Source organism: Leptonotus elevatus, chromosome 3 (assembly GCF_054856555.1).
Source record: "Leptonotus elevatus isolate MCC_2025b chromosome 3, RoL_Lele_1.0, whole genome shotgun sequence".
Classification (NCBI taxonomy): Eukaryota; Metazoa; Chordata; class Actinopteri; order Syngnathiformes; family Syngnathidae; genus Leptonotus; species Leptonotus elevatus.
The window spans coordinates 20,238,834-20,250,968 of NC_141241.1; the positions used below are offsets into that span (position 1 = coordinate 20,238,834).

Below are 12,135 nucleotides of genomic sequence, written 5' to 3' on the forward strand. Positions count from 1 at the left end.
AGGCCCCAATACTGCATAAAAACAGCGGTATCGGCATTGGCAAGTACGAACAAGTAACATGCTGATACCATTATTTCCATCGCTAATATAGGACTTTGGATGCAGCATCTTGTGTCTTGCTTGTGCACGGCATTCACTGATGTGCGATGTGTTCACTGCATGCAAAGTTAACATATCCTATTGGCTCTTGAATGCTCTTAACCAATGGCAGGGCAGCTTTATTCATGTTGAAAAAAAAACAAACAAACTAGGTATCGGTAAAGTATCGGCATCGGCCGATACTGCAAAACTGGGTATCGGAATATGTATCGGGGGCCAAAAAAACGGTATCGGAACAACACTATTGACAAGTCAACTTGACCAGTAACAATATAGTTGTTTTCCAAGTGTAAATAATTCAACTAACAATGTACATTTTCTCTCCAAATTTCATTAATGCTTCTCATTCAATACTCAAATTGTGCAGTTGTTAATATAGAAAAAATAATGGAGCAGCAGGTTCTGCATGAATTGTCTTCTGAATTAATTGTAATCAAGTGGAAATCTTTCCTTGTGGCCTTTTCTTCTCCATCTCTTTAAGGCAACTGCATGCAAATGAGACATTTCCCTTTGTGTGCATGTGTAGTGTCTCCTGCTTCACCTCCCTGACACTCCAAGGGAGGGAAAGAGCTGGAACGACGCCCGGTCCATCTGCTCCTCATTCCAAGGCTCACTCGTGGCTATAGAAGATGAGATTGAACAAGGTATCTAAAGTTTACTTGGTTGAATACAAATCACCTTTTCCCATTGAAATGAATGGTAATGCCAATAATCCTTTCCAGGCTAAACTCGAAAAAACAACAACAACAAATGGTTGCTACATGTATTTTGACAAAAAACTGCACTATATAATAATATACTTCTTAAAAACATTTTGGTAACATAACTAAATTTAACTTGAGAAAAGTCAATACAATTTCTTACTTTATCAAGTCAAAATCTATGTTTATGTATGGTAATGCATTTAAAAAAGTGGGGAAAAATTCTGAAAAAAATGGTCAATGATCTTAAATAAATAGTATTTTTACTTTGTGTAAATATACATTTTTGACTGATGCAAAAGTACTCCTTTCAATCTGAATCAAATCAAAATGTGAAAAAAAAAATGTGACCGAAATCTTAAATATAATGAGACAAACTAATTGAGCTTGTCCAAAATATATCTATTTTTAGTGTATTGCTTCTTCTTTGATGTCATTGTCACGTCTCTTTTTCATGCAGCATACGTCACCATGCTGCTTCAAGGAATCTCTGTAGGCGTGTGGATTGGCCTGTGGAATCAAGACACCATGAAATGGACAAACGGGAGACCAGTCATCTATACCAACTGGTCTCCTGTTGAACCAAAGAGCTACCTCGGTGTAAGCTCCTGCGAAGACAGCGCATGTCCTACATTACTAAATATAATAATGTCCGTCACTGAATTTGACTATTTCATTTTATTGACTTTAATACAAATATATTGTTAAATTAATACAGTGAACCCCTATTTATTAAGGGATAATTGTTCCTTTTAGGTGAAAACATGTTATAAGTGGAAACCATATATCACTATTTTGTACCGTCTTAAAGTTGTCAAAATACTTCAACCGTATTAAAACACATGTTTTAAAGTATTCCTGAGTGCCTGCTCTGATTTTCTCACTGTCAAGAAAAGAGAGAAAATCTATTTGAGCAAATGAAATCTGTCTTGCTTGCACTGCAGGTAGCTACACGTAAATACAGAGGCAGAGTGTGCTTTCTTTGTCATTCCCAGTTGAAGTTTACTATAAAACTAACTAACCGAATTATTTGATTCAATCAAAAGTCTCCTATAGCTTAAGGCAATACGAGAAGCCATAGACAGACTTACATAAATTAGAATTGATGTTATGGTAATTATAAATCTTTAAACAACTTCTGCTTTTACATACAAGTAGTATGCAACAAAACAGAATTAAACATTCGATATTTAAAGACTATAAAGTACAACCAAACAGATTTTGTCTAATGAATGTCTGCCAGATGCTAACATAGTGAGAATTCAAAACACCAAATCTTACGGAAATTAGCAAGTTACTGTCATTGTACTGAATGGTATCCTAACCTTTGTAGGTGGGGGTCAAAGGTCATATATAATCAATGTGCATATGTCAACCGATATGTATATTGTGATGTATCTCCAGGAGGATGAGTCGCTCGCTGGCTTCGCTGATGAACCTCTGTGCACCGTGCTGTCCAACAACCACAATGTCCACCTGACAGGAAAGTGGTACGATGAAAAGTGCAGTGAGGATGGCTATGGCTTTGTTTGCCAAAAACCTCAAGGTAAGAGTCCATTTTTTTTAAACCAGTTCTATTAATATTTTGTACTTAAATATGATCATTTAACTGATTAAATAGAATACCCTAACATGAGTATGGAATACAGTGGTTCCTTGCCTTACAAGTTTAATTTCCCCATTGAAATGGATTGAAATGGATTGAAATATCATTAATTTCAGTCACACTCGTAAATCAAGGTGGCCTCAACTTTAGGGTCTTTGCATTTGAATGAGGTCCTATACAAGAAGAATATCAGTCACTAAGTCTTTAAAATTATGGTGATCAAATTTGACTGAAAGGCCACATGAATCTGGAAAAAGCATACTTTTTTTTTTTTTGTCTGGTGAGTATACCGTATGTTTTACTCTATACGGATGGTAAGTAATAGTACTATAGACCAATTATTAGTGTTCCCTTTTCTTGTTTTAGATACATCCAAACCCCCCACCCACTCTTCTCGCCACCCTCTCCCCGACAGCATTGAGTACAAAAGTCGGAGTTACAAAGTGGTTTCAGGCAACATGAGCTGGTATGACGCCATGCATATGTGCATAGACAGTGATTCGGACCTTGTGAGCATCACCGATGCCTACCACCAAGCTTTTCTTACGGTCCTTGTCAATAGATTGGGAGTCCCGCACTGGATTGGACTGTACAGTCAAGATGTAAGTGACCTCTTATAACATGCCAAATATAAATTAATAAGCATCCTACTACTTGCTCACACACGCAATGAATATTTATTTATTTATTTATTTAGGGTTGCAAACCTGCAAGTTATGGGTCAATTGTCAATAGTTGTGTTTTTTTTAAAATGTTGTTATGTAATAAAAACTGGGAAAAGACTCTTTGAAATTCCAATAGAATGTCACCTGGAATGTATTCATGCTGTGGTATGTGGTCCATCTCCACAGTGGGTGCACACTCTAGACAGAATATGACCCTTGTGCTATGTTATTTAGCTATAAAAGAGATCTCTCTTTTCTACACCTAATTTGACACTTAAAAAAAAACATTGTGGCAACCTGTGAAGCTTTGTGAACTTGATGTCACTTCTGTAAAATAATGGTGGCCACACAATATATTGTCACTTTCAAGTAGGGGTCTACTCACTTTTGTTGCCAACAGTTTTGACAAAAATGACTGTACAGCAAATTTAGGTAGTAAATAGGTAGCTAACATTTTGTGTGTAGTCATCAGGCTCCATTGCGATGTTGCATCCACGAGTGCCGCCTCATCCTGACTGAATGTGGCATAATCATGTTCCTTTACAGAGTGGCATCAACTATCAGTGGTCAGATGGCAGCGATACTGTGTACACACACTGGGACTCGGCTGAAGATGACTTTGAGACCGGAGAGTGTGTGTACATGGACGTGAATGGGGGTTGGCGGCGAGCTGACTGTGAAACTCTTCTATCAGGAGCCTTGTGTCACATTCCTCCACCAAGTAAAATATAAACACATAAGCATGGCTTCAGATATGATTGCAGGTCTTTGCTGCTTTTAATGTGTGCTAGATACACAACTTGAGTTTCAAAGAGGTATTACATTTCTGGTAAATGTTTTGAATATTTGCATTCATTTAAAATTTCATGGGAAGTTAAGATTTTGCAAATATTCCAAATTGGAAACTTCCCATGAACATTATTGTAATTAACCAGGAATTGAAGTTTATTTAATTAAAAGATGTCATATTCAAACATAAATAAAATCATTTTTTGTCATAAGCAGAGATTCATGCAAAATAATACAATTATTATTCAATAAATTTATTTGTAAGTACAACACTAAGTTAAAGTTCCCCATTAAAATCGAATCTCCAATTTTGTTTTGTTAGTTAATTACCATAAATTGCTGTTAATTCCCATGAAAAAAAATCATAATGTTAAAAATTCCCAGAATTTTGCAACCTGAAACAGAACACAATTGCTTTCTTGCAGGGAATAAGCCGTTTATCTCATATGAGGCTGTGTGCCCCTCGACATGGGTGAAATTTGGACCTGGCTGTTACAACTTTGAGCCTCTGGTGCAGAGACTGACTTTTGAGGACGCACGTGAGCACTGCAGACATAAAGGTAGGTGGCACTCCATGTATTTTCTTACGCTTATCCTGTTCAGAGTACAGGTAAATATTGCAGGGGAAAAGATTCCAGACCAATCTATGATAAGTGAAAATCACAATAGAGAGACCATACAAAATTACATATCATCTTTACAATTTAAACCCATTTAAATTGGATTGCTGCTTTTGTGTCATTTTGCTTGTCTCTTATTCACAATCACATGGTATCTTATTGGCTCTATTGCATATGTTTCCAGAGAACAAATCCTGCCTTTGGGGTTATTTTGCTTTCTCCTATTTCAGAAAGAGTTGAACCATTAGCTAATGTTTTAGCAATGTGCTTAAAATTAAATGTAGGAACGCCCCCTACAGGACAAAAGTAGTACTGATGAGCTGAAGGGTACTAGGCCAGCATTTCCCAACCTTAGTTGAGCCAAAGCACTTATAGACCTCACAAAAAGTGACAGATATAGCTTGGCTTTCAGATTTAATTCCAGTACGAACCTAAAATGCACTAGTTAAGTTGAACTTCTCTCTTTAACAATGGACTTGTCCAATTGCAATGTTTCTGTACATTTTCAACAAACACGATGGACTGAATGGCAAGATATGTGCCATGAATGGACCAATACATTTTCTTCAGAATTAGTATTTAAACATCATCATCATCATCACACTGTTCACATTTTGACATCATGTGGCCAAGACGCCAACAAACAACTGATAAGCAGTACCTATAATACAGGTACACATTGACAGGCATTAAACTGGATGTTCTTAGAGTGTAATTAATTCAACTCAAGTTTTAATTGTAATTAATTCAAGTTTATTTGTATAGCACAAAAGAGTCTCATAGGGCTGCATAAGCCAACAGTTGACAAATATTAGCAATATCCATTGATCTAATGGCTCAAACACCTGTTATGAATTTTGCTATTCAAAAGTAACGAAACATAGTGAATTTTTATTTGACCTGTAAATGTCAACTGAACGCCCACTCGCCCAGTATCTCTAACTATGTAGGAAAAAAATACAGTTATGATATTTTACAAAACACAGATCACTTGATTGAGTGTTTTTTTTTCTTTCCAGTCAACACTTCAGATGTCCTGTCCATCGAAAATGAAGTAGAGAACCGCTTTGTCCTGGAGCAGCTGTGGTCTTCAGGGTTCCTTCACCAGAACATGTGGTTGGGGCTTTACTTCAACATTGACAGTGAGCATCTGCTTACATGGGGCTATCATATACCATATATCATCGCCTTTTGGAAAGCCATTTGAGCATTTATTTCATATCCTTGTTATCGAGCTTAAGGTCCATGTATTAGTAGACATTCTGTCCTCCCTCGTATGACAATTCAGTGCACTGGTATGTCTAACATGTTTACACTATTCCACATTTGGCCTACTCCTACCCAGTTATACTTTACTAGTAAACTACTGTGCTACACTAGTAGCAACTACTAGGACCAACTAGTAGACATTTGCCATGTACTAGTAGTCTCCTGGAACCTACTAGTAGCACCAAATGTCTCTCAAGGAACATATTGTAGATGTCTTGTCGTGGAAGGCAGTGGAGACAAAAAAACACTAGTGGTCTAGTCGTTCTACTAGTGTGCTGAATTGTCGTACTATTCCATATCCTTCATATACATCTTAAAGTAATTACTAGTCGGACAATTTAGTAGAATGACTAGGGTACACTAGTAGAACGTCTGTGTCTTACTAGAATGACATTTTTGTACACAACTAGCATAATCGCGCAGAACAACTCTGACATACGAGTTGGACTGCTACGTACAGTATAAGGTAGATATCAAGGATATTGAATAATAATAAACATCAGAAGAGACAATTTAGTGCCATAGTAGAAGAACTAGGGCACAACAGTAGAATGACTGTGCTTACTAATTTGACATTTCTCTACACAACTAGTATGCAGGACGACATTGACAAAATAGTAGGATAACTCGATTTGACCTCTAGTAGCGACATTATAAGATTCTACTAGTTTATATCTAGCGCCTTCAGCTTTCCGCAATGAAAATAGTAGCTTTCATACTGCCGAAACCCGGGATTGAACCAGGGGCCTTCAGATCTTCAGTCTAACGCTCTCCCAACTGAGCTATTTCGGCGTATGACCGCATTGATTTGATCACTTGCCATGACAAAAGGGAAACCCAGTAGACCAAGCTGGATTTGGATAGCTAAGTACAGATAATACTAATGGCACTAGTACATGGACCTTAAGCAGTATACCAGGGATACGGAATAAATGCTGAAACGGCTTTCCAGATCGCCACCCTCTGAAATGACACCAGTGAACATTCTCTTTTGTTTTTAGCGGATTCTATGGCGTGGGTGGACGGTTCACCTTTGGACTACAGCAGCTGGCCCGGCAAAGCTCCGGATTTCAAGTCGCTGACTGCAGACACTTGTGCGACCACACGGGCGGTTGATGGAGTGTGGCGCTTGTCAGGCTGCACCGAGCGGCTCGGCTTTGTCTGCAAAACAATCTCAGGTGATCTGGAAGAATCATGTTTGGGTTGGTTGGTTGTTTTACCTCTCACGCACACTACAGAAATGCTCACATACACACTACTGAAACACTCTTATGCTCTACTAAAGTTTTTTTCCCACTCACTCATACAGTATTAAAAATACACTAACACTCTCATACTCACTACTGACTATTTTACACTCGCAGCGCTACAAAAATATTCGCACTCACTGGGGAAATTGTCTCACATACACTTCAGATATTTTTTCTACACAAACTACAGAAACATTCTCAAACTCAATACTTAAACGGTCTCACAAGCACTACAGTTTTTTTTATTTTCACTCACGCACACTAATGAAGTGCTCTCACGCTAACTGCTGGAACAGTCGTTCACAATACAAAATCACTCTCATGGTCACTGGTGAAAAATGTCCAGATATATAAACACACACACACACACACGCTAATGAAAGGCTCTCACACAAACTATTTTTTTTTTGCTCGCACATACTACAGACGCACTCTTACACACTACTTAAACACTCTTACACATACTGCTGAATGTTTTTCGCTCAGCTACTAAGGAAATACACTCACACACTTCTGAAACGCTGGTACACCCACTACTAAAACACTCTCATACACTGTACAGAAACACTCTCATGCACAATCCGGGAACACCCTCACAATCTAAATGATAGCTCTCACACTCACTAATCTACAGAACGCTCTCATACACATTACTGAAACCCTCTCACAAACACGAATGAAGCACTCAAACACTACTGATGTTTTTCCTGCTCACGTACAGCACTAAAACACTCTCAGGAACACCACTCAAGCACTCTCATACGCACAACTGAAACACTTTCATACACACACTGGCAGAGTTACTGAGAAGGCGAGAGGTTGTTGTTTAATAATGGTTCTGAATTTAAAAAAAAAAAGAAAAGAAAGAAACAGAAAGAAAGGAAAAAAGAAAGAAAAAAAGAGAGAAAAGGATAGAAAGAAGGAGCTTGAGGTTGAAAAGCCGTGTGGGCGGAGTCAAACGTTTAGGTCCACCCGACGTTGCGGCACGCTTCGAACTGCGCTCTGCATTCAGGGCTTACTCAGACGCCCACTAATTGTTATGCCCTTCCTGCACACTGGCTGGCGCTATGTACCACAAAATGTTGCAATCTAGGAGTCTAGAGAAGAAGAATCTCCAGAGTCCCATCAAGACTTTGCATCAAGATGACAGGTTTTTGGCAATGTCATGTTGGTTAAGAAATAAAGAAAGGAAACAAGGAATGAAGAAAGAAGCTCACTCACTTCCTATGCTCTATTATTGCAGATGTAACTACTGAGGTGGAAGTGGAACCATTCAATGGTAAAGTGGACTTTAACAACACTTTAACTTTTTATTGGGCTATATCTGTCATGTGAGGGTGTCTTCCATTGCTCTAGTTTTGATGTGATTCATGCCCTTTGCTGGCCATTAACACAAGTGTAATGCCACTTCCGAAAGGTGTTTTTTTTTGTCTCAGTTTGTCATTTCCAAATTCAGCTCAATACATTTGTGCATGTTTCCATCAATTTGTACCTTTTGGCCCTATTGTGGCCACTTTGGGCCAATTCAAACTTATGAAAACTATTTTAAATTCCTTATTTACTGGATTGAATCAGTTGAATCTATTTTTGGACAAGGAATAATTTCATGTCGACTAATATTCTTACAATCTTGAAAGAGGCCTTTAATGGCTTACTGCAGTCAAATGGAGCAACTCAATGACGCCATTTTGATTTTAAGAAGGGACTATAGTCTACTCTAAACCAACCATTGTGTCCTTTGCATTTCAGGATTACATTACGGCGTCATCCTTGCTGCTGTGCTGGTGGCCGTGTTGATCTTTGCTCTGCTGGCAGGAGCATTGCGCTTTGCTTACAAGAGAAATGCGGCACGTTTTCGGGGGCTCCCCGCACTCGGTAGTGCCTATTACCGACAAACCGGCTCCCAAGCTACAGAGTCTGATGGTAATGTGCTGATCACAGAGCTGGAGGATCACTCAGGATAACGTTCAAGGCTGACATTGCCGCATTGCTTCAGAACAGTGTTAAGATTGTGATGGCAAATATTTTATAATTCAGTATTTCGACGGACATGTAAGAAAGTCGTTTGAGTATTTATTCCACTGGCCCAAATACTAGCATGTAGTTCTTGGTCCAAACTAGCAAAACAATTCAGCACATTAGTAGAATGACTATGTCTTTATAGTAAAAAAAAAATTCCACTACAAGTGCCACTTTTGGCCTACTAGTACGACCTTAAGATGGACATCAAGGATATCGAATAAATGCTAGTTTCCATAAATCTGTGAGCATTTATTTGATCTCTTTAAGGCCCAGCTTGAAGTCCATGTACTAGTGCACCCTTTCTCTTCATTAGAAAGCCATTTCAGTTGCACTAGTAGAATGGTTGTGTCTTACCATTAATGTAAAATTATGCAGTTGTTCTCCTAGTGTGCAACATTGTCTTGCAGTAGTGGAAAAACATTCCTACTAAAACCGTTGTACAGCTACTCTGTTTGAGTCCTTCTCTGCATTGTCTTGCTAGTGCAGACAAAGAGTGTACTAGTACATGGCCCTTATCAAGGATATTTTCAAATGTTTTTCCACCGAATTAAGCTTCCTGTAGGAAAACAACACCTTCTTAGTGCCAAAACCTGTGATTGAACTACGGACCTTTTAGATCTTCAGCCCCAACTGAGTTATTTCAGATGTACTTGAATGAAAATGTTTTCAGTAGTTCACATGACAAAAGGGAAAACTGATGTGTGCAAAATGCAAGACATATAGTATACAGATACTTGAAGGGTAAGTTAAAATACTTCAATGCTTTGTCACCTGCTTCAAGCCACCAGCATTTCCCGGTGAGAAGATTGTAGTCAAAATAAAGCAGTTTGCAACTATTGTAATGTACTTTTGTACTTTGTACATTTGAATTGCAGTTCAATTAATATTGTTGCAACTGTACTTGTAATACAGGTATTTTGTCAGTATTACTAATATTAGATGTAAATACATGTTTTATTGTTTTTGTGTGTCGAAAGCTGTCGAACCTCAAACCTTGTAAGGTTATGGAAAGCTGTTGATTCCAAGCATTTATTTAATTTTCTTTCTTTGATATCCTAATTAAGCTCTTTGTGTCCTCACTAGCAAGACAATTCAGCACATGACTAGTAGAATAACTAAGGTGCACTAGTGTGTCTTACTAGTAATGCTTTTTACAGTATAATTGCCATTTTTTTGGCATGCTACTAGGACAACTATGTCACAAGTGAGGGAAACTCTTAGTGGGTATTTTGATGCTACTTATTTGGGTGAATGCCACATGCCTACTAGTTGGGCCTTGTCATATTACTAGAATGAATACGGTTAAATTTCATGTTAGCAGGCCAAAAGTGGAAATAGTAGTGGAAAATAATAGTAATAGTAATAGTAATAGTAATAGTGGTGAGGCTAAAGAGTGTACGAGGACATGGATCCTTAGCTGGATATCAAGGACATGGAATAAATGTGCAAATAAACAGCTTTCCATATAAGATGACATAGAACTGGATGTGTTATTTGTTGCAAAGCAAGTTATAAGATATAATTTGCACATTTGTCTGTAATTCAATAAATCTAAGGTGGTAAAACAAACAACGTTTTGAATGATAAAATGATACGTGACTGGTGTTTAATTTGTGGGCAACTGAATACATGTTCGTATATATTCAATTTCCTACTCTGTATTATATTATACGTCTCTTCAACCCCACGGTTTTTGCCTGGGAGTTTAAAGGTCAAATGATAGAGCAATAACATTGTTTTATTGATCTCAACTGAGGTCAGCAGTTGGTAGAGAGAAATGATTCGGAAAATTGTGACAGCAAAGTGCAGCTATTGTCAGTCTGAAGAGAATCCGACAGCAGGATGTGATTAATAATTCATAGCTACCTTGAAGGAGTAAAACCGCCGCAACTGTACTCAGCGAAATCAAAAGGACATCACTGTGCATGAATACAAGCACCAATTGTTCAAGAAAAAAAATTGTGCTGCATGTGCCATTTTTACCATGGAAACTTGTTTGTGGTTTATGAGTGGAAATCGCGTGTGTGTTGTTCGTGAACATCTGGTAAAGTACACTACTTGAAGAAACCACCAGTCTTAATCACAAGGTTTCACAACTCACGCGACATCTACCACTGACTTCTTTCCAATATGTTTTATGATCTTTGCATAAATGAAAAATGCTACCAAAACTAAATTGAATAAACTTATACGTTTTCACATTTTACTTTTTTATTATAGTTAGTTAATGGAAGATTATTTAACTCACAAATGTTGATTGTAAAAAAAATACCATCATTATTTTTTCTTATATATATCCATCCATCTATTGTCCGAACCGCTTACCATAATAGATGTGTGTTTACTATTTACAGTATGTCGTATTTAGTTTTTACATTGCAACTTGTATTTCATTTTGTGCTGTATATTATTCAAATGTGACAAAAGTACTCACACCCTGTACCCAAGTGCAATTACAGGACTTGTGTAAATAAATAAATAAAATACTATATATATATATATATATATATATATATGTATAAATCTATATTTATTATTATTATTATTTTTTTTTTTTTTTAAGTCTTAAGCACTGATTCAACTCCTTAAGTAAGGAAAAATAGGTCAAACTGAAATACAATAGACTTTTTACTGTCAGTTACAGTTGTGTTTGAAAGTTTGCATAGCCAAACCTATGAGTGCACTGTATGGCAAGAAAAAGGCTTAATACCCAGAAAATCCCAAAATGCTGTGGCAATTGTTTTGATATTTTCACAGGTTGAAGTTGACATGAGTAGAAACGTGCATGTGAATTTTGGTGACAATTCGTAGCATTTTTGTGTCATTAAGAGACATTTAGCTTTTTGCACAAGAACTGTATATGCAATGCCCATTTTGATAACATGGCACAATGGACAACTAAACTTCTGTACACACAAAATAATTTCCCTCTTTCTTAACTTGAATGTCTATCTGTACCTCTACTATGTGAGTACATGGCTGAAATGCAGAGAGTTAAACTAAAACAAAACACGTGAGAGAGAGAGAGAGAAAAAAGTACAGACACCCTAAAAAAAATCTACTGAAGTAAAGTAACAAACATTTTGTCTTTTGTGTCATAAATTAACATTACTT

At 37.3% G+C, this 12,135-nt stretch overlaps 1 protein-coding gene and 1 non-coding gene across 2 annotated transcripts in view; one reads left to right on the forward strand and one right to left on the reverse strand.

Moving 5' to 3' along the window:
* The window catches only part of pla2r1 (phospholipase A2 receptor 1), a 61,903-nt gene extending 51,290 nt beyond the window's left edge, over nucleotides 1–10,613 (forward strand). The window contains exons 21-30 of the mRNA XM_086072206.1: nucleotides 626–743; nucleotides 1,261–1,400; nucleotides 2,205–2,346; nucleotides 2,773–3,008; nucleotides 3,618–3,792; nucleotides 4,286–4,420; nucleotides 5,500–5,622; nucleotides 6,751–6,927; nucleotides 8,243–8,278; nucleotides 8,749–10,613. Of these exons, the coding sequence (XP_085928332.1) occupies nucleotides 626–743; nucleotides 1,261–1,400; nucleotides 2,205–2,346; nucleotides 2,773–3,008; nucleotides 3,618–3,792; nucleotides 4,286–4,420; nucleotides 5,500–5,622; nucleotides 6,751–6,927; nucleotides 8,243–8,278; nucleotides 8,749–8,963 (1,497 nt within the window). The 3' untranslated portion in view covers nucleotides 8,964–10,613. The remainder of the gene's footprint in view (nucleotides 1–625; nucleotides 744–1,260; nucleotides 1,401–2,204; nucleotides 2,347–2,772; nucleotides 3,009–3,617; nucleotides 3,793–4,285; nucleotides 4,421–5,499; nucleotides 5,623–6,750; nucleotides 6,928–8,242; nucleotides 8,279–8,748) is intronic.
* trnaf-gaa (transfer RNA phenylalanine (anticodon GAA)) lies at nucleotides 6,469–6,541 on the reverse strand. Its single transcript has one exon. It is a non-coding gene; the product is annotated as a tRNA-Phe (tRNA).
* Nucleotides 10,614–12,135: the final 1,522 nt, after the last annotated feature.